General features: G+C 29.0%; 6 protein-coding genes and 2 long non-coding RNA genes across 13 annotated transcripts; 4 read left to right on the top strand and 4 right to left on the bottom strand.

Moving 5' to 3' along the window:
* Positions 1-91: 91 nt before the first annotated feature.
* On the bottom strand, positions 92-5,937 carry LOC113797797 (uncharacterized). Of its 3 annotated transcripts, none has more exons than XM_027348235.2 (7): positions 5,639-5,937; positions 5,442-5,562; positions 5,232-5,383; positions 5,098-5,163; positions 4,764-5,016; positions 1,826-4,708; positions 92-284 (listed from the first exon to the last, which is right to left on the bottom strand). In XM_027348235.2, exons 1-7 carry the CDS (start codon positions 5,882-5,884, stop codon positions 241-243), a joined length of 3,765 nt encoding a protein of 1,254 aa, XP_027204036.2. In that variant the 5' UTR covers positions 5,885-5,937; the 3' UTR covers positions 92-240. The 3 variants fall into 3 exon arrangements, with proteins under 3 accessions (XP_027204036.2, XP_075676317.1, XP_027204035.2); XM_075820202.1 differs by lacking the exon at positions 92-284 and adding an exon at positions 360-1,568; XM_027348234.2 differs by lacking the exon at positions 92-284 and adding an exon at positions 1,562-1,702.
* A 96-nt stretch (positions 5,938-6,033) lies between these two features.
* On the top strand, positions 6,034-7,096 carry LOC142645055 (uncharacterized). The gene is made up of 2 exons (XR_012846224.1): positions 6,034-6,146; positions 6,244-7,096. It is a non-coding gene; the product is annotated as an uncharacterized LOC142645055 (long non-coding RNA).
* LOC113797798 (uncharacterized) lies at positions 6,868-9,302 on the bottom strand. Its single transcript, XM_027348236.2, has 3 exons — positions 8,756-9,302; positions 7,167-8,687; positions 6,868-7,093 (listed from the first exon to the last, which is right to left on the bottom strand). The coding sequence occupies exons 1-3, from the start codon at positions 9,065-9,067 to the stop codon at positions 6,893-6,895; spliced, it is 2,034 nt and encodes a 677-aa protein (XP_027204037.2). The 5' UTR covers positions 9,068-9,302; the 3' UTR covers positions 6,868-6,892.
* Positions 9,303-9,897: 595 nt separating this feature from the next.
* On the top strand, positions 9,898-12,281 carry LOC113797789 (N-acyl-phosphatidylethanolamine-hydrolyzing phospholipase D-like). The gene is made up of 6 exons (XM_027348227.2): positions 9,898-10,976; positions 11,032-11,235; positions 11,321-11,456; positions 11,528-11,611; positions 11,690-12,015; positions 12,080-12,281. The coding sequence occupies exons 1-6, from the start codon at positions 10,374-10,376 to the stop codon at positions 12,230-12,232; spliced, it is 1,506 nt and encodes a 501-aa protein (XP_027204028.2). The 5' UTR covers positions 9,898-10,373; the 3' UTR covers positions 12,233-12,281.
* Positions 12,282-12,413: 132 nt separating this feature from the next.
* Positions 12,414-14,223, top strand: LOC113797791 (splicing factor 45-like). Its single transcript, XM_027348228.2, has 2 exons — positions 12,414-12,610; positions 12,675-14,223. Exons 1-2 carry the CDS (start codon positions 12,503-12,505, stop codon positions 13,629-13,631), a joined length of 1,065 nt encoding a protein of 354 aa, XP_027204029.2. The 5' UTR covers positions 12,414-12,502; the 3' UTR covers positions 13,632-14,223.
* LOC113794005 (agrin-like) lies at positions 13,052-25,467 on the bottom strand. 4 transcript variants are annotated; one of them, XM_075820203.1, is made up of 21 exons: positions 25,270-25,467; positions 23,764-24,192; positions 23,644-23,689; positions 22,798-22,836; positions 22,586-22,702; positions 22,410-22,505; positions 18,402-18,530; positions 17,933-18,319; positions 17,701-17,814; positions 17,518-17,614; positions 17,382-17,410; positions 17,052-17,138; positions 16,923-16,952; positions 16,553-16,633; positions 16,384-16,453; positions 16,121-16,313; positions 15,998-16,049; positions 14,507-14,611; positions 14,217-14,432; positions 13,867-14,149; positions 13,052-13,790 (listed from the first exon to the last, which is right to left on the bottom strand). In XM_075820203.1, exons 2-21 carry the CDS (start codon positions 24,100-24,102, stop codon positions 13,688-13,690), a joined length of 2,613 nt encoding a protein of 870 aa, XP_075676318.1. In that variant the 5' UTR covers positions 24,103-24,192; positions 25,270-25,467; the 3' UTR covers positions 13,052-13,687. The 4 variants fall into 4 exon arrangements, with proteins under 4 accessions (XP_075676318.1, XP_075676320.1, XP_075676319.1 ...); XM_075820205.1 differs by lacking the exon at positions 25,270-25,467 and adding an exon at positions 24,806-24,977; XM_075820204.1 differs by lacking the exon at positions 25,270-25,467 and adding an exon at positions 24,259-24,421.
* On the bottom strand, positions 14,661-15,959 carry LOC142645051 (uncharacterized). Its single transcript, XM_075820210.1, has one exon. The coding sequence runs from the start codon at positions 15,728-15,730 to the stop codon at positions 14,804-14,806; it is 927 nt and encodes a 308-aa protein (XP_075676325.1). The 5' UTR covers positions 15,731-15,959; the 3' UTR covers positions 14,661-14,803.
* On the top strand, positions 22,925-24,192 carry LOC142645056 (uncharacterized). Its single transcript, XR_012846225.1, has 2 exons — positions 22,925-23,028; positions 23,093-24,192. It is a non-coding gene; the product is annotated as an uncharacterized LOC142645056 (long non-coding RNA).
* Positions 25,468-25,541: the final 74 nt, after the last annotated feature.

Here is a 25,541-nt window from a genome sequence, read left to right as displayed (position 1 = left end):
CGCCAAATTTTTGTTATCATCATCATCACAACTCATGTGCTATTCATAATAAACGTATCACGATTTTTTTCAAAAATCAAAATGCGGGAAATCAAAACAAAAAACTTTATTTCAAATTTTATTATTTAATTATCATTTAATTGAATAGATCAGAAACACACATTAACACACTTAAAATGAAAACAAATTTTATAATTTTCAACTGTTTTTTTTGTTACTCGAAATCCATCATGGAATCCATCAGGTTCGATCGAAATTTGTCGATTTGTTGGATGCAAGTGTCGCTTTTTTATTTTGTTTTTTAGAAATATGGAATTGAAGAGAGGGAGATAGAGAGAGAAGAAAGAAAAATATAAAAATTTAAATCAAAAATCATTTTGTAATTTTTATTATTTTGTTTTGGTTTGTGTTTTGATAAGTTTTTTTTTCAATTTCATAAACGAGGGAAAGAAATTACAAGCAAATAAAATAAACAGAAAAAATTCATTCCAAAAAATTGAAAATTTTAAAGGAAAATCAAAATTAAAAGAAGAAAAAAAACGATCATTTTTGACCATTTGTGACAGTAATGTTTTCATCATCATCATCATCATCATTATCATTAATATTTAAAATTTGTTTACGAATTTTCGAAGCAGCTCGAATTCGATCAATTATATTGGATGTTGTCGATGATGATAATGATCTTCGATTTTTATTATCATCATTATCAACAACACCAGAAGTGGTACTATCATAATCATCATTTCTAAGAAATCTTGATCTAATAATACGTGTTTGTGATTGATCACGTAATAATGATGAACTGCGTCGAATCGAATCGAATGAATTGAATCGTTGATATGAACGTTCGATTTGATTCTTGATTAGATTCATTGTTGATGATCGATGATAAATTCTGTTGTTGTCATCATTGTCATTATTGTCGTTTTTGCTTCGATCATCATATCGTTGTTTTACGAATGAATTGTTTGAAAAACTTTGTGAATATAATCGTGGTCTTCGTCTTAGCTGTTGATAATCATCATCATCATCATCAAACGAAGAATTGAACAATCTTGATACAGAACTTTGTCTTCGCTGTCGTTGTCGTTGTCTTTGTTGTTGATCATTATCAACTGAATGATGATTATTAAAACGTGAATAATAACTTTTACGATGTATACGTTCTTCAACTGTTTCATTATTAAAAGACGATGATGATGATTTCGGTAATGGTAATAATGGATTAGTTTTTGTCAACAATAACGATGATGATGATGATGATGGTGATTGATCATCAAATCGATTGTTCATCATCGATCTAGTTCGACTTGTCGAACGATTCAATATTTTTTTATAAAGATAATCATCATTATTATTATTATTGCTAATATCATCATTATCAATCGATTGTTTTATCAATCTTTTTTTTCTTTCTAAATAGCCATTAATGTCGATGTTATTTTTGTCTTCATCGTTGCGATCGGCTACTGATGTTGATGTTGATGTTGATGTTTTGTTGTTATCGTTTTTCAAACAATTCTTATCATCATTATTATCATCATTTTGGACATTAACGTTTCGTTCTACGATAATAAACAATTAGTGTTTGTGGAAATAATAATCCTAACCCAATAACCCTTTACTATTTTTAGTTAGTTATATCAGTGTTGAAATTCTTTTATTCGTTTGCTCATTCTATCACTATATACACCAAACACTTATTCAATATTGATGGTGGTTAGTCACAAATGTTAAAATAGTCAAATGATCAACAAAAAAACAAAACAAAAATCAAGCGAAAAATTTCAAGACAAAAAAAAAGTGAAAAAATAAAATTTACCTGATGATTTATTCGACGATGATGTCATCATACTTGCTGATGATGATTCAATAACAGTATTGGCTGTTGGTAAATCTTCTGTTGATGATGAATCCGATAAACGACGATCAACTAATTTTTTATAACCAAATGTACGTAATTGTTCCAATAATGAACTTGGTTCTTCAATTTTTAATTCATTTGTTGCAGCAGTTGCTGTCGATGTCGATGTCGATGATGTTGATAAATTTTTATTCATCATATCCAAATTCACCGGTACAATATTCGTTTGATTCAATATTAAACCACCGGTTTGTTCATCTAGTTTAAAATTTAATTGTATATCTCTTGGTATAATATTATCCGATGTTTTCATTTGACTAGTTTTATGTCGGATAACCTGACATGTTGCACTTGAATCAGTTATTTCAACATGTTTAATAATATCGGTTTTAACATTACTATTTTGACTGGTATTACCGGTTAAATTAATCGGATTTGTTGTTGTTCGTGAAAAACGATTTGCCGGTTTTCTCATCATCATCATTGTACCATATGTATTCATACAATTATCAAAATCTTTTCTTCCATCACTATAATCATTATCATTATCACGATGATGATGATTATCCAGCCATTGTTCAATACGTGATTTATTTGTAGTTTCTTCTAATGGATTACCATTATCATTATGATCATCATCATCAAACATCATACGACGATTACGGTTATTAAAAAAATCATTTCTCATTTGATCAGCTGATGATGCGGATGCAGATGCAGATGCAGATGATACAAATCGACCAAGACCATATTTTTGTTTTAAATCATCAATTCGGGATCGTCCACGATCAATTATATTATCAAAATCAACAGAATTTTTATCATTCATCATTGATGATTTTGAAAATGATGATGAATTTGAAAATATTGATTTTTGAAACAATGATTTATGTGAACCAAAACTACTATTTCCTTGTCGTTCAAACAAATCACGATCACGATATGTTGTTGGAAATTTTCTTTCCGATCGAATTGAATCGGTTGATCTTCCGGGGAAAAAATTTGCAGTACGTTCGAGACTTTCGGCACGTGATCGAAGACTTAACTTTTCACTTCGACGACCGAAAAAATTATTAAATAAACTTTTTGCATCCGAAAACAAACTATCAGTCCAATGATCTTCAAAAATATCATCAAAAATATCCAATGAACCAGTTGAACTTTGACTATCCGAACGTTGTAATAATGTTGTTGCTGTTGATGATGATGAATTATTATTGTCATTATTATTATTGTTTTTAATCGTTATACGACTTGTTTTTTCCACTCGTGTAGTAACACCATCACCTTCATGTGAATAAAATTTACCAGTTTCGGTAATTTTTGCACCATCTTTTGTGAAGATAATTTTTTTATAACTTCGTGCAATTGGTGCCGGATTCACTACAATCGATTGATCTATCGATGTTGATGATGATAATTGTTGATTAATATCTTTGGTCGTTGGAGTCGAAACACCGCTACCACTAGCAACATTATCCACCAATGTATCATTTAGACTGGATTTTGTTCGAAAAAATACATTCGATGTTGATGAATTTGGACTATTTCGCATCATTGACGAAATAGTCGAATTTTCAATCGAAATTAATGGTGTTGTTTCACCGGATTGTAAATCCGTTGCCGTTGTTGTTGTTGATTGTACGGATGTTTGCCGTTTTTCCATTAATTTTGCTTTAGCTATATTTTTCTGTATAATTTGTTTGGCCAATGATTTATCATCGGATTTAATTGATGATGTACTTGATGTTTTCGATGTCGATGTTGTTTTTTCATCAACAAATTGGCTGCCATCATCATCTTTGATTGTTGATTTCAATGGTGATTCTTCGTTCAACGATTTTGATTTATCATCTTGATCACCAACAACGGTTTTATTCTTCTGTTCATCAATCATCACTTGATTCAAATTCAAACTAATGCTACGATTTTTATATTTTTTAGCATTTTCCATTATGGCTGCCGACGATTGCTGCTTCAATTCACTTGCATCGGCCAATGTATCGCGTCTTTTTGCCAATATTGATGATGGTACAGTGTCCAATTTAGTTCTTTGTTCCAATTCTTTTTTCAATTCCGAAACGGAAAATAAACCCGGTGATTTTGGTTCTTTACGTGGACTTCCCATACTACTATTAGTACTGCTTGTTTTTAATTTTTCTTGATTATCATCCCATATTTTTGGTATCGATATTCGGCCACGTTTTTTCGTTGTTATCGAACCAGAAGATCCAGTAGATTTTAAACTTGTTTGACTTGAATTTTTATCATTTTTGTCAATTGTTGTTGTTTCGTTTTTTGTTGATGGTGGTTGTTCATTCACTGGTGTCGAAATAGTTTCGAAATTTTCTTTTTCTTCGATTAATTTTTCCTGATTTGACTCCGGTGATGGTTTTTCATCAACAATCTTTTCTTTTTCTGGTTTTTGCTTGACCAAATCATTTTCAGTTGTCGTCATAATTTGTTCATTTGATAAATTTTTCTTTGATTTCTTTTTCGTTGTCTTTTTCCCGGCTAAATCAGCTAAACTATCATTTGTTTCATTTGGTCGTTTATTTGATTGATCATCGCCAACATTCGAATCTGTCGGTTTCGGTTGTTCATCATTTGATGGTGTTGCCGAAGCAGCAGCAGCAGCATTGGCAGCAACAGAACCAGGTGCTAATGCCAACAACATATCTAATCGTACAGCATGATTAGTCAGGTTGGACATATCTTCAGCAACTTGTAGCAAAAGATGTTCACTATCTTGATTTACCCATGGATCCATACAAATATCGATAATTGATGCACGTTCTTTTGGTTCAGGTGTCAAAAGTTTATGAATCAATTCGGTAGCCGCTGAAAAAACAAAAATGATTATCATTTTTAACAAGAGAAATTGTGAAAATCTTACGTGATTTTTCTGGCGGCTCGAAAAAATTTGCTTCGGAAATTTGTTTAACTAATTTTTTAAAATTACTACCATCAAATGGCATTGCACCATAAACCAATGTATAAAGTAATACACCAAGTGACCAACAATCAACTTCAGGACCAAAATAAGGCAGGCCACGTACAATTTCCGGTGATGCATATAATGGACTGCCACAAAATGTTTGTAGAAAATGTTTATCATCAAATACATTTGAAAGACCAAAATCGGCAATCTATCGATGATGCAATCATCAGAAAAGAAGAAGAAATCATTAACAAGATTTATCATCAACATTTAGCATTATCATCATTACTTTTGCATTGCCTTTTTCATCCAACAGAATATTCTCCAATTTCAGATCACGATGACAAATTTTATTCTAAAAATGAGTGAGTTTTTGAATGAATCATTAAGTGTTAAAAAATGGCAATTAGACATTCAACATACTTTATGACAATAATAGATGGCTGTAGCAATTTGACGAAAAACACGTCTAGCTTCCATATCCGACAATGCTTTATGATAGCTAACATAATCATATAGTTCACCACCGCTTGCATATTGCATAACCAAAACGATTTTATCTTTATTTTCGAAAACTGTAAAAAAAATTTCACTTTGAATTTTGTAAAACTAAATTACAACAGCAAAACAAACCTTCAAAAATATGTATAATATTTGGATGATTAATCGATGACATGATCTGTATTTCACGTCGGATACGAACCAAATCTTGTTGATTGGAAACTTTATTCTTTTTGATCGTTTTGATTGCAACCTAATTTTCGTTTCGTTTTGTTGATGTTTTCATTTTAAAAAGTTCAACCAAAAATCAAATCACAAAAAAAACTTACCTCCTGACCAGATTCATTATTAATTGCTAATTGTACTTTACCATATGTACCTTGTCCAAGTTTTTTAACAACTTGAAAACGTTGTTTCAGACGATGTGTTTTACGTTTGGTTTTTCCATCCAAATTTGTTGCTGATGATTGTTGTTGTTGAATATTATCATTATCATCTAATGATGATGATGATATTAATGATGATTTATTAGCTATTGAATAATGATCACTATTTTTTATATCACATTCGGCCATTTTTTTTTTTTTTTGTTTTTTTGGTTTTTTTAAAATTTTTTTCAAAAAAAATTTCAATTAGAAACGCATTTTCTCAAAAAATCGAACACATCACACACACAGACACACAGACACAAGCGAGCAATTCGAATTGTACAACAACAAACGGGAAAAAAAACCGAATGTGAAAAAAATAACGTTCGCGAACTTTTTTTTCTTTTTCTTGCTGATTGAGAAAAAAAATTGTTGAAATTGAATTGAAACGCAAATTCTTTCCTTGTCGGTTCGTTCGTTTATTCTTCTTTAGATACGCCAAAGTTATGTTGTCGGCCAAAAATATTGCTAACATTTTGATTTTCCAAAAAAAAAATTATTATTAGCATCATCTTCGAAGTTCTTCAGATTCGTTGCTGCCACCACCATGATGATGATCATCATCCGATCAGCCACGCCACAAAATTTAACTTTCAAAAGCAGCCAAGCCTTTTCTTCAAAGATGAAAGGAAAAAACGGAATATATTCTCATCCGAATATCGTCATCATCATTATCATCAGCAAACCAAGCAATACTTTTCCACTTTTGATTCATTTCAACCAAAGAACAAGAAAAAAAATTATATAGCAAAAAGAACAACGATTCTGGTGGTGGTTGGTGGTGAATAAACGTCGGTCGCCAAAGAGAATCATCAAGAATTCTTTGATTCCTATGATTAAGCGGTAATATTCTTTCGCCATTAGCCAATTTTTCTATACAGAATTCATGTCCGCATTCATCAATTAATAAGAGACGAAAAAAATGATGATTGATGCGGTTCAATCAAGAATTTTTTTTTGTTTTTGAATAAATAAAAAATTTGATTTTATTTATACATCATCACAATCAGAGAAAGAAACACAAAAAAAGAAAAGAAATTAAAAGATCACAATTAAAAAAAAGAATAATTTGAAATAAATGAACTGAGGGAATCCGGCTGCTGATGATGATAAAAACTTGAATGGAACGTGTCGTTTTGTTTGTTAGTTTGTCTATCAAGACCATTGCCATAGATTCCATGATGAGGTTAATGACTTGTTGCTACTGTTATTATTTTGATTTTGATTATTGCTACTATTGAAATTTTCGGATAAAAATTCATAAAATATAGCCGTTTCTTCGTTAGTTAATTTAAGTATTGTACTCAAAACATTAATCAATCGTTCTTTTTCATCCGAACGTTTAATCGTAAGAAACTATTAGTGAAAAGAATAGAAAATGAAAAAATAGAAATTAAAAATCAAATCGAAAAATCAAAAAAAATCAAACCTTAAGAAGAACATTTTTCAAATATTCAAGATTATTTGCTATATCGATACGATCAAAACTACGATTCAAACGACGAATTTCTTCTTTCAACAAACGATTCTGTTCGGTTAATAAATTGATATTATTTTCACTTTCAGCCAATAATTGTGTTAGATTTTCAAAATTTTGTCCATTTACAATTTGACCATTATCATTAACTGTTGATGATGGTGATTTTGTTGTTGATTCGGTTAGAATTTCTTCAAGAAAATTTCTTTCCAAACTTGATGATACATTCGAACGAATGGATAGATTTTCATCTTTTATCTCTTCGAACGATGTATTCGAATTGATTATCGAATTTGAATCATCAGATGGCGGTGATGATGATTGATTTGTTTGATTGATTCGTTGTTGATGATTCGATAATTCTTCTTCCAAATCTTTAATTTTATTTTCATATTCTAAACGTAATTTTTCCATTTGTTCACGATTTGTATCCGATATTTGTAAACGTTCACGTGCAAATGATATTTGTAATTGTTTTAATAGTTGATTTAGACGATCATTTTCGCTGGTTAATTGTTGAAGATTTTGTCGATATTTTTCCACGTCTTTCAGTTGATTATTTGATTCGGATATTCGGGTTTTCATTGCACTAATTTCTGATTTCAGTTTTTCAACTAAATCTGTCGATTTTTCCGTTTCAATACGTAATTTTTGATTTTCTTGTTCAAGATTTTCCAATTTTAAATTTAATAATTCTAATTGACGATTATAATCACCATGATTTAATGATTTATTTTCTTTCAATGCAATCGCTACTTTTGATTTATATTCATCAAATTTTTCTCGATTATTTCGAAGATCCATTTCACTTAATTCTAATTTATTTTTCAATTCATAATTTTCCAATTCTAAATTGTTTATTTTTTCCGATCCGGATAAACGTAAATCATTCAGTGATTTTTCCAATCGTTCAATTGTTTCAAGTAATTCTGATTCATTTTGTCGAAATTTTTCCATTTCTTTCTGATTATTCTGAATGATATGTTTATTTTCGGTAATTTTTTCGGTAATATTTGCATTTTCCATTTCCAATTTTGAATATTTTTCAATCATTCGATTTTGTTCATCAATTTGATTGGAATTTTGTTTTAATCGCTCAGTTTGGTCAGATAATTGTTGAGATAATTGCTCAATCATATCATTTTTAATTTGTAATTCTTTTTGTAAATCATTTATTTCGTTAACTTTTCCTTGAAAATCTTGAATTTGTTGATCTTTTTCCGAAAGTTTTGCATCATAAACAATTATTCTGCTTTCATAATCTTTTATCGATTCTTTTTGCAGATCAATTTGTGATTCTTGTTGTGTTTGTTGATGTTTTAATGATTGAATTTCTTCTTTTTGTTCATTATTCTTTAATTTTAATTCATTCATTTCATTTAAACATTTCAATAGATCATTATCCGAATGTTTTAATCGTTTTTTTAATTGTTCAATTTCATCTTGACTTTTATCATATTCGTTTTGTAATTGCTTTATTTTATTTTGAAGCAAGAAAATTTGAAAATTAGCAAAAACGCACACAGGTAAACAATACTAACCTGAAAATTATGAAATAATTGACTGGTGTTGGCTTGATTTTTCAACTGAGATTTTAATTTTTCAATCACAATGTTATCATTGTTTACTTTTTCTTTTAATTGATTACGTTCATCACGTAATGTAACTACAAAATTTTTAAATTTCATTAATTTTTCTTTTGTTTCCAATAATTCTTTTCGTAATTTATCAATTTCATTCGAATCGTTCGATGATTGATTATCATCATTAATTGGATCATCACCGGATGGTGATTGATGTTGTTGTAGTTGTTGATCATCATTCGGATGATGATCTGCTAATGAATCCATCATTTAAAATGATATAAATATTTCGTTTACAATAATAAAATTAGTAAAATTCATCATTCACAACCATCATCACCACCAACAACACTATTAATAAATTCAAATTGTTTAGGAATTGTTTTCGTTATTCGTTTAAAAAGAAAATTTAATTTATAAATCAAGATTTTTTTCTTTTTTGGTTGAAAACAGATGTTCGAAAGCTGATTGAAATTTCAAAGAATGCACCAAAAAAAACCAAAATAAACATAAACATCGCTGATCAGCACTCAAACGAACAACTTCAAACCATTCATATAAACCATTATCATTTAAAAGTAAAGTAAAGTTGTACGAATATTTTTTCTTCAAAGCCAAACTTAAGGGGATAGAATTTTTTAAAGCGAATAAACACAATGTAAAACATTTATTCACCTAACCTCACTGAACTATGAATCTTGGTCATAATTATAGTTGTCAACCTAACCTCACTGAACTATAAGTCATAGTCATAGTCATCAACCTAACCTCACTGAACTATGAATATTGGTCATAATTATAGTTGTCAACCTAACCTCACTGAACTATAAGTCATAGTCATAGTCATCAACCTAACCTCACTGAACTATGAATCACAGTCATATTGATGATGACCAACCTAACCTCACTCAACTATGAATCACAGTCATTGTCATCAACCTAACCTTACTGAACTTTATAAAAAAATTTTTCAGAACCAGTGCTGCCATCTTTTTTTCGAACAAAATTTTTTCAATGAGATTTGATAAAATATGATTTATAAACTAACAAAATGAAAACGATATTCATTCATTTTACGAGAAACATATTATCATCACCATCGGAATAAACCAACTGATGTGGTTGGTTGGTTGATTTTGCATTTGCATGAATAAAAAGAAAATTAAAAATAGATCGCTACTGTTGTTTTCTTTCTTACTTTTTTGCCACTATGTTTAAAAAAAACCAACCAACATTCATTTGCCAACTTGTTGTTGTAGAATAGAATATTCTCTTTGTCTGTCGATCTCGAATAATGGATGAACAACAACAACAAACAACATCGACAGAAAAGAAAAAAAAACAAAGTCAATGGCAACATTGTGATCAATGAAGGTTGTTATTCACATGCATTTTCGTTTGTGGCCTAAATTATTCTTCATTATCATCATCATTAATGGAACAATCAAATCGATAATCAAATTCAAAAATGTTCCCGAAATATTTGTTTAGTGAAAATCAATGGTTAATTTTTCATTTTAAAAGAATATTATTATTATCAATGTGATTTTCAACAACAACAACAACAACGAAAAAAATGATACAAAAATTTAAATTCTTATCCAAACGTTTGAATTCGTTTGAACAAAATGATGATGTTGATGATAATAACGGTAATACTCATCATCACAATCATCATCATCATCATCATACATCGGATAATAATAAATTGATTAGCCGTAATGCTGTTATATGTTCATCCGGTAAAGATAAATATCGTCATGATAGTGAACGTGCTAATCTACCTGTACGACCAGTTAATTCTGAATTGGAATTTATTCCTGAAAATAGCGATAATAATCATCATCATTATCATCATTATCAAAAGCTGAATTCAAATCATTCAACACAATCCAGGCAATCATCTTTATATCGTATGAATAATTTGGCTGCTGCCACCACTTCATCCAGTCAATTATCATTATGTTCAACAACAAATCATCATCAATTAACAAGACAAAATTCAACAACAAGTCAAATGGTCAAAAGAAATACTGTTGTTAATTGTTTAGATATGGAACAATCATTAATGATTGGTGGAAAATATCAAAATCCATGGCCAAATTATAGATTACCAACATTTACAAATATTTTAAAGCTAGGTCTGTCACGTGACAAAAGTAATGTTGCATCGAAAAAAGTAAATTCTAATAATATAATTTCTGTAAAATGAAATAATGAGAATTTTTTTCAAGGAATTAAATCAACATTTACCGATATTAGAGCCAAACATTTCAACTAAACCACCGGAAAATTCATTTCGTATAACATGGTTAGGTCATGCTTCGGTTTTGGCCGAATTCGATAACATTACAGTATTGACTGATCCAATGTTTAGTGAAAGAGCATCACCAAGTCAAGTGATTGGTCCAAAACGTTTTCGTGATCCACCTTGTACGGTATGTATAATGTTAAATAACGTTTTTGTGTGTTAGACGATCATTTTGATCATTTCATTACGATTGATTTTATTCATTAAAAAAGGTTCATGATCTTCCATCAAATTTGGATGCTGTTATCATATCACATTCACATTATGATCATCTTGATTTAAATACTGTTGTATTATTGAATGCAAGATATGGTTCCGATCTTCGTTGGTTCATTCCTATTGGTTTAGGTTTGTTTTTTATTCGATTCTATTCGATTCCATTCCATAATCATTGTAATATTCAAAACAAAAACATACAGGTGATTGGTTTGGTCGTGTTGGATGTGAAAATGTTGTCGAATTAGATTGGTGGGAAGAAAATTGTGTACCGGATAAAAGTGATGGTAATTATGATGATCAACAACAGATTTATTGATAAAATTTGACTAAATTCAATTTGATTGTTTTCATTCGAATTTTAGTTTCATTCGTATTTACACCTGCACAACATTGGAGTAAACGTACATTAACCGATGATAATAAATCATTATGGGGTAGTTGGGTAGTAAAAGGTCCTCGTTTTAGATTTTTTTTCACTGGTGATACCGGTTTTTGTGATGTATTCAAACAAATTGGTTCGATATATGGCCCATTCGATGTATCGGCCATTCCAATCGGTTCATATGAACCACGTAGATATATGAAATATCAACATATTAATCCAGCCGAAGCTATTCAATTGCATAAAGATTTACGAAGTAAATTTTCTGTAGCTATTCATTGGGGTACATTTGCTTTTTCCGATGAAGTATGTATCAAGTCGATTGATTTATTATCATCATTTTAATATTTTTTCTTATTGTTTGTTTAAGCCATTTTTAGAACCACGTAATCGATTACGAATCGAAGCCGAAAAGGCTAGAATAAATTTGAAAAAATTTGCCACATTTATGCATGGTGAAACACGTATCATCACTGCTAACGGAAAAGTAGAATCAACTCATCAAAATAAAATTGTTTCATAAATCATTATCATCATGATAATTATCTTTTTTTTTTTGTTGCAACAAAAAAAAATCATGATCTTCTGTGATATTCTGTAATTTACTTAATAAATTTTAAATTTTCATTACTGTTCTACTATTTCCACATGATGAGATTGATTGAAGTTCAAATAGACGATACAAGCTGCGTGCAGATTTTCTTTTTTGGTTTTTTGTGTTTTGTTTTGAGCCATTTTCAAAAAAATATTTGAATTTTTCGACGGAAAAAAAAAACAACGAAAATATTTCAAAATGTCATTATACGATGATATAATAACACTGAATGATGAATCGACAGGTAAAACTTCGAGTATCAAATTATTACAAGATCATTTACAATTGAAAAGAACTACTGCAAAGGTAATTAGAATTATAATGATGATTTGAAAAACACGTTTACCTCACGTTTTATCTATATTCGAAGAATAATTACAAACAAAATCAATCAACATTGTATGGAGGTTACCACAGTCGAAATTTATTATCATCCAAAGTGGATGAAATTCCACCACCGCCAGTTATCGATATGAATCAAATGAATATGACTAAACAAGGTGCTTCATTGCTTGGTGGTGATTGGGATCCAAAAGACGAATACGATCCACGATGGCCAAATGATTATGAAAAATTAATCAAAGAACGTAAAGAACAGGAAAAAAAAGCTTCAAAATCTCCGATAATTGCCACTCGAAGTCTTGGACTAGATTATGATGATGATGAAGATGATGATGATGATGAATATGAAAACAAGAATAGTCATAATCGATCAACATCTGATTCAAAACAAAGCAAAACATTGGCTGCATTTGCACCACCGCCATCTTTATTGGAAAATGTTGAAAAAGTTACAAAAAGTACATCAAGTACATCAAATCAAAAAACATCAAAAGGATTTGAAGTTAGTTCAGTGGCTGCCAAAATAATGGCCAAAATGGGTTATAAACAAGGCCAAGGTCTTGGTAAAGAAGAACAAGGTATTAATAAAGCATTACAAGTGGAAAAAACAAGTAAAACTCAAGGTAAAATTATTTGTGAAGATGAAAAAATGAAAATGGATGATTTGCCTATTGCTGAAAAATTGAAAAATCCATCCAAAGTTGTATTATTACGTAATATGGTTGGTCCAGGTGAAGTTGATTCAGAATTAGAACCTGAAACAAAAGAAGAATGTTCCAAATATGGTGAAGTAATTAAATGTCAAATTTTTGAGAAAAAAGATTATGAAAATGAAGAAGATGCGGTGAAAATTTTTATCGAATTTGCACATGTTGATTCAGCTATAAAAGCATTAGTCGATTTAAATGGCCGTTATTTTGGTGGCCGTATTGTTAAAGCATCATTCTATGAACTAGATAAATTTCGTAAAGGCAATATATTATAAATCAGATAGATAGATTGATAAAACAGATAAATTAATTAATTGATTGAATCAATCAATCAATCAACACGACAATGTTTGTTAATTTGTAAACGTTTTTGTAAATTACACATATATTGACGAAAATGGCACATTGATTTATGGATTGTTCCATCTGAAGAGCTATATCATCAAGAAACCAAAAAAAATCACGTGCTTATTAATCATTGGATAATCAAATTGATCATCATCAACTTACCATATTGATTGATAATGATGATGATGATGATTATTGAATGAATTACAATTAAAATTACAAGTACAGGAACCATTTGATTGACATATCGATCCAAATCGGCAACGATTCGGTGAACAGGAAATATTTTTATTTAATGAATTATGAACACATCCTTGATTGGTTAGATGAGTATTTGTTGGACAACGATCACATCGATGACCTTTTACACCAGGTTTACATTGACATTTTCCATTCGAATCATTACAATTTTGATTAATCGATCCTATTGGATTACAATTACAAGCTATTTTATAAAAACAATAATATTTTATCATTATTTGTTTCCAAATGAATAAAATCAAATTCTTTACGTTTGCAGTCAATGTTTTTGATATGATTATTATCTTTAGTAGCCACAACAACAGCAGCATTCCAATAACCGGATGAACATGAATCACATTTCGAACCATGCCATCCTTGTTTACACAAACAATGACCAAATCTAAAATCGCATAATTGAGCAGCAGCGTTGGATCGATGATGGTGATGAGGATGATTATGGATACCATTCTTAAAACAATGACAATCTATAAATCCAGAAAAGTAATCCAAAAGAATAAATCAATTCAACCACCCCATCCCACAAACAAATGACACATACGATTAGTACAATTGATTTGTTGTTTCGATGATTCTCCAACACCATTATCATTACATTTTTGTTGCAACAACATATCACATTCGGATTGAAATATTTGATTATTATCTATATATTTGATTTGGGGAAAAATTAAATCCAGAAAACCAAAAATAAGCAGCATACACTGTTGAAAAACCGCCTGAGGTTATATCCATGAGGATATAACTCCAGACCAAAAAAATATGAGGTTTAAAAAAAATTTATTCAAAAATTAAAAAAAGTGATCTGCTGGAATCTGGAATATTCGATGTTATTGTATCAAATGAAAGCTGTTAATAGGATTTTTTTTTCATTTACGACTCGAACAAAGTCGTTTATGTGAAAGAGTTTAAGATACGGGACATAAATTGATGGATGTTTTGATATCAAGATGGGAAAAGTTAGTTCTTTCATAACGCTTAGTTCAAAAATTTCTCCTTTGACATATATTTCATCATTCATTTTCCAAAACGATCTTGCCTCAATCCACATGCCTGATTGGCCGATTCGCCTTGCGATGTTTTTCTTCAGTGGGAAAGGTGATGGCCACTGCTGATGAAATGATGAAGTCGATTCCGCCATAAATTGGGGATCAACATTTTGTTGATGATTGAAATCGAATTTCGTCTGTTCATAATCTTTCATTACAATGGATTGATGATACTGGTGACGATTGGCCAACGAATAAGAAGGGTTAATGGTGTTATTTATGAGCTTTACCCATTTCTTAAAATACTGGTGTTTCCTTTCAAATGAAAGGGTAGAGAACTGTATCAACGGACCGAACATCCGTATCAGGTCCGGATAATGTGTAAGATGGTGTAGTTTGGGTGTAATTTTAAATTCGTGATCGATTTCCAGTGCTAAACGGAATAGATTTGAAATGTTAGCACTTAATTCGCTAATTTGTTCGGTTGTTATGATGGTGCTGAAACTTATGAGACAAATCGTTTTGTATGTGGCATATAATTGAAATGCTTTGCTTGCTTCGATACGATTGGTATCAACACCAACGGCCATGGCAACTTCGACCAATAAAATGTGTTCCAGGCAAACGATAAGTTCTGAGAGATGAATCATATCGCCTGCATAAGCAAAACCACCGGCGACAGATCGAACAGAAAAAGGTGTATCACAGTACTGAGCGCCCGATATAAGACTTGCTAAAAGTGATTTGTTGTTGAGGAACTCATCATTAATAGTCATTAGCACCAAATTTAGAATTCTCTCAAGACATGAGCTTTCAATTAAATCATGACATACATCACATGGAAAGATGTTCCATGGATGGATGGAATGTCGCTTAGAGGCAAATTTGAACTTTCGCTGCAGCCCGAAGCGATCCTGATCCTTAAAATAATCTGAAGATATAAACTCAGATTTTTCGGAATCTGGGGATATAACCTCGGGTTTTTCTTATTCTGAGGATATAACATCAGGCGGTTTTTAACAGTGTAACATGGAATTTCATACCACAAATGTATATATAGTTGCTATCAATTATGGTTGGTCGACAAGTTTGATTCTGTAATGATAAAATGAAATGATTGATAAACAAAATGTTTTGAATGTTTTTGACTATCCAAAAATAAATACCATTTTATCCAGGTTACAATCAATCGATTGTTGTCGATTATTTGATTGATCCAATTCAATCATCAATGATGTTGTTGGTTGATCGGATTTAATTTGATCATAATGATGATTCAATTCATCTTGATGTATTAATTGATGAAATTCTTCTAAATAATTTTCATTATTTGTTTCTTCACATTGTCCATAGAATAATCTATTGATTTTAAAATAATGAAAAAATCAATGTTTTTATCAAGAATGAATAAAAATCAATCAATACATACGCAATCAATTCTTTACGGCTATTACAAGCCATTCGATTCATTTCACATTCATTACGATATGTATTACCATCTAATAGATAAGATAATCAAGGGAACAAAACAATGAAAAATCGATTGTTTTTAAATGGAAAATTTTCACAATGAAAAAAAATTATGGAAAAATTCTTACCATTAGCACATAATGGTTCTTCAACAAGATTATTTTGGCAATTATTTGTACATAAACATTCACCATTAACACAAGTAGCTCCTATATTTTTTTTTGGTCGAAGAGAAAAAAAACGAATGAGATAAAGATAGGCAAATTAACAACCAACAACCAAATGTGTGTGTTTACATGGTAGATCAGTTTTGTTTTGTTTTTGTTTTTTCACTATAAAATTGAATAGGATCGTAAATAATAATAATTATAATTATCTACGGTAAATTGGCTGCTAAAAAAACTACAATGAAAAACAAAAAACCCTTATCCTATCCAGAAACAGAAAACCAATCCACCATGTAATCATTCGGGAAAAAAACAAACAAATGTAAATTACCATAATGACAAATAACGTTGTGGCATAAATCTAGAATTTGTTTTGTTTGGTTGGTTGGAGAAAACAAAAATGATGAACAAGAAATTAATCGAAATTGTGATATGAGAAGAATATTTTTTTTTCACTTACCACAACTTGAATTGAATTGTATATTAATCTGTTTACGTAAACGACATGATGCTATTCGTAATTCACATTCATTTTCATATGTTATGCCTTATTAAATTCAATGTTAAATTCATTATTATTAATAATCGTTAATTTTCGAAAATAAAATCATTGTTTTTTGAATGTTGTCTGTAGTGTTATGTAATGATATGATTATTTTTTTTTAAAATGTTTTGCCTGAATTGTTTTACATTCTATCTATCTATTCTAACTAAATCTAAACTATTTTGAAATAAAAAAAGAGCTCAGATGTTTTTTGTTTCTGGTTGTTTTTTTTTTTTGATTGTTTACCATTATCTCCACAAACAGGCTGATCAACACTGGAAAAAGAAAATTATAGAAAAAAAAGATTGGAAAATTGCAAGAAACAAAATATGGTGTAACACATCAATCAAGTAAATAGAATCAGAATCCTATATAAACTTACCGTTTACAAACTTGTGGACAAATACATTCCGGTATATTATTATTTTGTTCATTTAGCTGACATTTTGAATAATAATTACATTCAGGATAACATTTACCTACAAACATTCAATGGAGAAAAATCGATTAAATGAAAAATTTGATCAAAAAACAAAAATAAACGGTAAACAAAAACAAAACATACCACAAATACCATTGTATAATTTAGTTATATTTAATTGCCTTGAGCATGCATATGATCGTAATTCACATTCATTTGGAAAATTCTGTTGATTACTACCACAAACAGGATCATATTCTGCATTTTTTTTTCAAAAATGTAAACAATCGCCATCAATGCAAATAATTATTGAGTAAATGTAAATGAAGAAAGCAATTAAAAAACAGGAAAATAAATAAATAGAATACCAAATTACCATTTGAACAATTATTCTGACATTGACACTTTTTCATTGTTGCAATTGTTGTTGTTGTTGATGTCCCCGGGCTTGATGATAATAACAAAGTTGTTGTTGATGATGAAACATTTTCGGTTGTTTGTTGACATTTAGCATAATAATGACATATTTGATCACCACATTTAACATTTTGTTGATGATCAACATCACCATAATTAGACCATTTTGTTATTGATGCGGCTTCTGATGCTGATGTTTTCTGTTTTTGTTTAGTTGTTGTTGATACATGATGAGAACCCGAGCAGAATGTAATATCATCGACCGGTAACAAATCGATATTATAAATACAGGAATATTTTTCCAATTCACATAACGAATCGAATAATTTTCCATTCGAACCGCAAACTTAATTATGAATCCAATTTGTGAAGAAGGCCAGAGCAAAAAATTTTCAATTTATTTTTCTGAATTTTTAAAAGCATCTTACCTGGTTGCTTGTTACGACAAGCATCCGATGATTGTTGTTGCTGTGAACAAACACATTGTGTTTGGCCATTTTCATTCAATTGACAATGTTGATAACGTTGACAGACAATATTTTTACATAATGCTGAATCTGAAAACAAACAGAAGAAAGAAAAAAATAGAAAAGAAATGAATTTTAAATGTGGAAACAAAAACTGAATTCTTTTCAAAACTTGATTTGATTTACATTCATTTCAAAAAAAAAAAAGAAAATTTAAAATTCTGATTCTGATTTGATGGACAAAATGAGTAATTTTCTGCTTGTTGTTCTTGTCATTATAAAAAGTAAATAATTTATATGTTAATTGCCCGGAAAATTCATTCATTCATTCAACCATTTAGATTTTTTTTTTTGCTTTGGAAATTTCATTTTCTTAAATAAAAAAATTTCATCTTTTTTCATATTTAAACCAGAAAATACTTTTTTTCCTTTCGGGAAATTTTTGCGCTTCTTCTTTGGCTGGTAGAAGAAATCAATGAATTATTATCATTTCATTGCACAAAACCTTATCTTATAAATGAAACAAAACATTGTTCACCATATCATTATCATCTAGTTATATGGTGATTTGTTTTTTTTTCGTTTAAACAATAATAAACACCATCTAACCAAATCGATCAAATCAAAACAGAAAAAATGATGAAAAAAGGAAGGAAAGAGTTTTTTTTGTTCACTAGAATTTCATGGATATTTTTATATGAAAGTTCTTCCGCAGTTCTGCAACTGTCAGTCGAAAAATGATAAGAGTTGAAAAACAAGAACAGAATAGAAAAATGTAAAGTGTGTGTGTTGCTTCAATCGATTTCTCTCGAGAATTAACACTTTCAGTGCTTCAGTTTGGCAAAGTTTATACTTTTTTATCTTCATCATCATGATGATTAAATGAGATGCATACATTTTTTTCTTCGTTATACATCATGATCTTGATGTTTTTTCAAAAAAAAAAAAAAAAGAAAAAATTTTCGCTCTTTTGTTTTGTCAATATTAATGACCTATCTGTTTAAATGATAATTTGTGATTCATTATGTGATTATGATGATGCTGATAATATCTGTTTTTATACATTATGTAAAAAAAATTCGATCATAATTCAACAAAACAACAACTGAAAAATCAACAAACAAACAAATAATCTGATTAGATGGTGAGAGAATGAGAGAAAGAAAAAGTTTTTTGGAAAAAAAATAAAATTCAACACTTTTTTTGTTTATTTATTCTGTTGCCATTAATTATTTAAATGTTTTTTAGTTGTTGTTTGATGTCAATATTCATTCATGATAACTGACTTGAATGAATGTTTTTTTTTCTACAGAAACAAACATGAAACAACAAAATGAACAACCGGATATCGTATCAGTGGAAATAGATTCTTGTTGTTTTAGTTTTCGTTTTTCAATTGATCGAAATAGAATTGAAAATTGTGATTTTCAATTGAGAAAAATCAAATCAAATTTAACTAATGATTTTTTTCCTGTTTTTTTTTGTTGGTGGAAATAATATTGAAATGACATTATCATAATGATGATAATGTTCAATGTACCATTTCATCGAAAGTAAATGATGATTTTATAAATGTTTTTTTTGTTGGGAAAAATTCAATATCGACTGAAACTCGGATCTGAAATGAAACCGAAACAACATTACAAAAATGTCAAATAGAAGCTTATTGTCAACGGAAAAATTGGGGAAATTTTTTGTTAACCCTTTTTTGTTTTCCTGAAACACTTTGACATCGAACAACCATGAAAAAAAATTAACAGACAACAGTTATTGGAAAACAAGTACATCATGATGATGATGATGAATTAACAAACAGAATGAAAAAATGAATGAAGAAGAATCTTTGCTTTCTTCAAAGTACATTTTGAATTTTAAAAATTTTACAACACTTCTCTCTCTCTCACAACATGAATAAATATGCTCAACAAAAAACAAAAAGTGCGTACCAAATAACGAACATTGATAATATCATAATAAAGAATGTTTGTAACGAAAAAAAAAGAAAGAAAAGAAATTTCCCATATGGATTCATGTCAAAATTGGTTAGCGAAAAACTTTTCATTTCCATTTTGGCTTAGGTTATATAACCTAAAAGTGTGTATTTTGTAACAGAAAAAAAAGATGCCAAAAATTTTAAAATTTGTAAAATTTTTTTTTGTTGAAAATTCAATGCATCACTCGCTTGCTTTTTTTCTAAATATAATAATAAATTATAAATACATTATTTTCACTAAATGATAACCCTTTTTCGTTGTTTGTCTTTGTTTTTCTCCTGTTATAAGGATTCACGTTCTTGCTTTTTTCAATACTGATGTTTTGGTTGGGAAAATATTCTTAGCAAGAAAGTTTTGTCATCCCCACACAATAAACATCGTACAAAAATTTTCAGTTTTCGGTGATAATTAATTTTCATTTTCATTTTCAATTTTAAAGTGAAAAATTCGATTTTTTTCTCTCCACTCCATTCGACATAATCACACACTAACAACAGTAGTCAAAATACAATGTCATGTCTATAAAATGTCAAACTACCGGTAATGTATATATAAACTGAAACGGAAAGTCATTCATCTTTTGAAACTATTTTTATTGATGTCTCCCTAACTTTTTCAAATCTCTCTCTCTCTCCCTCTCCCATTTCTCACACGAAATAACATTAATAATCTTTTTTTTCTTACGGAAAGATACCGATGTTTGTCTTGTAGATGCCGGGCGTGTTAGTAGTATCTCTCTCTCTCTCTCTCTCTCTCTCTCTTTATGCAAATAGAATGTGCGTGTGTGTGTGCTTAATGTAAACAAAACAAAACGAATGGATAAAATGAAACGAATGAATGAATGGATCGATGAATGTTAAAAGAATTTATATATCCAAACAAACAAAAAGAAAACGAAAAAGAAGAAAGAAAAAACTATGTTTAAATGTGTTACATTGTTTGATAAACAAACAAGATAAAACTTGTAGCATTTTTCTTTCGTCTTTTTTTTCATGAGAAATAACACAATAATAATAAATGCCAGAAGCTAATTTTATAATATTCATGCGCATCCTTTTATCATATTAAATTCATTTTGTGAATTGGAAAAAATTAAGTAGAAATAGAATCTGAAAAGAGATTTTTGAGTTCATATTTTTTTGTTTTGCAATTAATAATAGCCATTTCTAGAATGAATGAATGATGATCATGAATGTAATATTTTGGATAAATTTTAGAGAGAGAAAAAATAATGGTTTTTATTGGTCTTTTCATTGGTCAATCACCATTTAGGAAATGATATCCATTTGATATTCAACTTTTGCCCTTCCATATAAAAAGCATCATTGCAAAAAAAACAACAACAACCTACAGAGTTAGAAAGAGGAAATTGTTTTCGATTAATGTCGTTTAATTTTTTATATATACTATCCACTTCTCGATATTATTATTATTATGTTAAAATGATTGTCCATTCATTCATTCATTCATTCATTTGGATGAAAACAGATAGATAAAAGATGTTTATCCGATCCATCCAAATGGATGTATGTTCAAGTACGTTTATAGAGATTCGTAAAGGAAAAAAAAGATAAGTGATCAGAAACAAAAAAAAATAAAAATCTTCATAGTTCAGATGAATGAATGAATGATGATGATAGGCATAAAAGTTATTATTTATATTTGTAATTATTTTTCATAAAAAAGATATGTCCATTATAAATATTATTGCTATTCACACACACACTATGGGAATTCTCAATTCACCATTCATTTCATTTCCGATCACTTTTATCCAACTTTTTTTTTTCTTTCTTTCATCATCATATCTCAATCAAAAAAGAAAAAAAATGCTTTTTTGCACATTATATCGATATAAAACAAATGTAAAGATAAACAGCAACAAAAGACCAGATAGATCAGATATGAATTGTTTTTTTTTCTTCGTATATAAACTTATAGGCATAATATTCATTTGGCAATTGATCTCACTTACCACAAGTACCATTCAATGTTATACGAATATTTTGTTGTTTATTACATGATTCCAATTTTAGATGACATTTATTAATATATGTTATATTATCCGAGCCTTTTTTACAAGAGAATAGAGAAAAAAAAGGTTAAAAAAAATTGATTTTTTTCAGTCAAAAATTTATCTATGAAACTAACCACAAACAGGTTGATAATCATCTGGACAACTTGTTAATGGACAACGACAATATGATTGATTTGTATATTCATCCAATATACATTCAGCACCATATTGACATTTTGATTTACAAAAATCTATTGTTTTTTTTTGCAAGTTTGGAAGTTTATGAAAAATTCACATTTGATTGAAAAAAAATGAAAGAAATTAAGTTTTTTTTTGTAAGACTTACCACTTTTATTGGATTTTCGTTGTGCAAGCTGTTGTTTATCTGAAAAAAATTCGAAAAAAGAATAAAAAACAAAACAAATGTTACTTTTTTCAATTCAGGAATTTTCAAATTAAAACATTTTTTTTCATTTCATTTCGTGCCCAAATATTCAATCAAATTTTTACGATGATGACAGAAAGATATCAATAGCATATCACCGAAAAAAATGAAAGTATCAGAACAAAACAAAAGGTTAAGTCTCGAAATACCCGTATGAATCAATCGATCAATTTCATCTCTCATCTTTCATATATAGACACACCGGGGTAAAATGATGTTCTAATCGAAAATAATGCACACAAAACAAAACAATTCATGTGGAAAAAAAATTATTAAACATATCTTCAATCATGATGAAAATGACAATGATTGAAATGATGAAAAAACAAAACAAAACAAAAAAAACCAATCGGGACTATCATCATCATATTGATGATCGTTTTGGGATGTAAATTACATGATGATGATGATGATAAAGGTGTGTGTGCGTGTTTTTGTCGGATACACAACAAAAAACAACAATAAACACCTCGGGTGTTGATGATAAAATGATGAAAAAAGATGAGTGGAAAAAGATGCAAAACAGCCTTTTTTTTGGTTGTTTTCCCTGAAGGGAATATTATCTGGGGAAATATGATTGAACTGAATTTTTTTTGTTTTGTTTTTGCTGGTGTAAATGATATTCAAAAAAATCTTTCATCTTAATCATGACATTTCAAACAAACAAACAAAAATCGATCAACTCGAAAGGTGTTTGTGATTTGACTTCTTCATTTTTTTTTTTGAACAAACAAAAACAAAACTTACAATCGATGAATAAAAATGTACTGCCAATTGGAACGACAACCAACATCTATTTTTCAAATAAAAATTTGAATGAAATGATTAATTTTTTTTTCAAAACAATCAATTCGGTGAAATGCTTACCATTATACCTGTAATCAATATTACAATCAATGCATAATATGTAATTTTACTTGTTATCAATTTATGTGGATTATTTTGATTTTGATTATTATCCGATAACTCTACCACTGTCGTTGATAAAGATTGATGATAAAGACCCGAAGCAGTTGCAGCTGTTGCTGTTGTCATTTTGTTGTTATTATTCAGATGATGATGCGGATAACCATATGTGGATAATAATGTTGGATCTTGTTTGATTTTTCCTCGATAATCATGATTAGATGAGCTACCACCAGCATAACTTTGTACTAAATAACCAGAATCATCATTGTTATTGTTTCGATTGATTGTGGTGAACATTTTTTCGGTTTGTTTTCCTCCCCTCTCTCGATTAATTTAAATATGAAAAAATGATCAGAAGAATTTTTTTTATCTTTGTTTGTTGAATTCCTATTCCAAAAAGAGAAAAGAAGAAGAAAAAATTAATGAATAAATCATATTTCAAAAATTATTTACAAAGAAAAAATTATGGAAGGTAAAAATTATCATTTCGAACGTTATGACAATACAGCACCGTTGACTATATTTACACAAAGTGGTTCGATTGTTTGAATGTTGTTGATGATGAAATAGAATCGAACGAATTGAATTATCATTCAAAGAATTTGATTCTGTTAATATTTTCATTGGTTATAAATTCTGTAAATCATCATCATTATTATTATAATAATTGTAATTTATATTCTTCTTTGCTTCTTTGATGGATGAATGTTATCAAGAAGAAGAATAAGATTCTTTCATTCACCAACCATCTTTAACTTGATTCGATTCGAAAATTCAATATATTGAATTGGTTGGGTTATATGCTTTATTATTATTATTATTTGCTAAAATGCGATATTGTTCCTGGCTATTCTTTCTTTCTCTCATTCTCTATGATTCGTTTCATTATTTGCACAACCAAATTGAAGACGAAAAACAGCGAAAAAGAATAAGAATAACAGCATCAACAAAAAAAACCTCGAAGAAAAGAAAAAGCAAAAAAAGTAAGAAAGTAAAATACTTAGATAAACATTTAAATACTAAAAACTTGTTTGCTTCATTCATTTTCGTTTCGTTTCTTTCATAGAATTGGAATTAATTACAAATGTCAACAAAATAACCAAGAGAGAGAAAAAAAAATTCTCGGATCATTCAATGTTTGATATTTATTTATTTATTTTGATGATAATATCAAACAATTTATATAAATTTCGGCAGCCGACAAATAATGACGATTGTTTTTATATAACTTCTGTTGTTGTTTGTTTCAATTTAGAAATTCACAATTTTTTGTCATCATCATCATCAACATCATCATTTCGAATGTTTAACAAGAAATAAAACATTCGAATTTTTTTTTCGAATTCGAAATGGAAATTGTTACTGGAAAAAATTTTTCTTGAAAACGAAAATTTCCAAGAAAATTTCTCAAAGTTTTGAAAACTTTTTTTCCGGAAAAATCAATCAATCAATCAATTAACATACCTTTTTTTTCCCCGTTGAATGAATTCGATAAATTTTCAATTAAAGAAAACAAACCGGAACAACTGGGCAACAAACAAACAACAACAAAAAAACGGAAACCCGAAACACACCAGACAATGAATTTACCAGAAAGATTCTCTTTCAAATAATATGAATATTCATTTCATTTTCATTCAGCAATTTCATGATTTCTGTCGACGATCACATCATAAAGATTTGTTCAAGAATATAATAATAATAATAATACCAAGCCAAAAAAAAAAAAAAAAATG

This window comes from Dermatophagoides pteronyssinus, unplaced genomic scaffold, assembly GCF_027571235.1.
Source record: "Dermatophagoides pteronyssinus isolate colony J.1.1.1.1 unplaced genomic scaffold, Derpt_VIB-CSIC_2022.12 sq0006, whole genome shotgun sequence".
NCBI classification, from domain to species: domain Eukaryota; kingdom Metazoa; phylum Arthropoda; class Arachnida; order Sarcoptiformes; family Pyroglyphidae; genus Dermatophagoides; species Dermatophagoides pteronyssinus.
Note: the sequence above shows the minus strand (reverse complement) of the source record. Positions and strands in the feature narration are given on the sequence as shown.

What these genes read in the sequence shown, in the direction of transcription:
- LOC113797791 (XM_027348228.2), top strand. Translation starts at nt 12,503, where the DNA reads ATGTCATTATACGATGATATAATAACACTGAATGATGAATCGACAGGT. An exon ending in TGAAAAGAACTACTGCAAAG is followed by an intron (nt 12,611 to 12,674) that starts GTAATTAGAATT and finishes CTATATTCGAAG; the next exon opens with AATAATTACAAACAAAATCA.
- LOC113797797 (XM_075820202.1), bottom strand. Translation starts at nt 5,884, where the DNA reads ATGGCCGAATGTGATATAAAAAATAGTGATCATTATTCAATAGCTAAT. An exon ending in ATAATGAATCTGGTCAGGAG is followed by an intron (nt 5,563 to 5,638) that starts GTAAGTTTTTTT and finishes AACGAAAATTAG; the next exon opens with GTTGCAATCAAAACGATCAA. An exon ending in ATCGTCGAATAAATCATCAG is followed by an intron (nt 1,569 to 1,825) that starts GTAAATTTTATT and finishes TTATTATCGTAG; the next exon opens with AACGAAACGTTAATGTCCAA.
- LOC142645051 (XM_075820210.1), bottom strand. Translation starts at nt 15,730, where the DNA reads ATGACTATTAATGATGAGTTCCTCAACAACAAATCACTTTTAGCAAGT.
- LOC113797789 (XM_027348227.2), top strand. Translation starts at nt 10,374, where the DNA reads ATGATACAAAAATTTAAATTCTTATCCAAACGTTTGAATTCGTTTGAA. An exon ending in TTCGTGATCCACCTTGTACG is followed by an intron (nt 11,236 to 11,320) that starts GTATGTATAATG and finishes TCATTAAAAAAG; the next exon opens with GTTCATGATCTTCCATCAAA. An exon ending in TGTACCGGATAAAAGTGATG is followed by an intron (nt 11,612 to 11,689) that starts GTAATTATGATG and finishes TTCGAATTTTAG; the next exon opens with TTTCATTCGTATTTACACCT.
- LOC113794005 (XM_075820203.1), bottom strand. Translation starts at nt 24,102, where the DNA reads ATGTTCACCACAATCAATCGAAACAATAACAATGATGATTCTGGTTAT. An exon ending in AGAACCATTATGTGCTAATG is followed by an intron (nt 16,454 to 16,552) that starts GTAAGAATTTTT and finishes CTTATCTATTAG; the next exon opens with ATGGTAATACATATCGTAAT. An exon ending in ATTGTAACCTGGATAAAATG is followed by an intron (nt 16,050 to 16,120) that starts GTATTTATTTTT and finishes TTATCATTACAG; the next exon opens with AATCAAACTTGTCGACCAAC.
- LOC113797798 (XM_027348236.2), bottom strand. Translation starts at nt 9,067, where the DNA reads ATGATGGATTCATTAGCAGATCATCATCCGAATGATGATCAACAACTA. An exon ending in AATTATTTCATAATTTTCAG is followed by an intron (nt 8,688 to 8,755) that starts GTTAGTATTGTT and finishes AATAAAATAAAG; the next exon opens with CAATTACAAAACGAATATGA. An exon ending in TGAAAAATGTTCTTCTTAAG is followed by an intron (nt 7,094 to 7,166) that starts GTTTGATTTTTT and finishes TTTCACTAATAG; the next exon opens with TTTCTTACGATTAAACGTTC.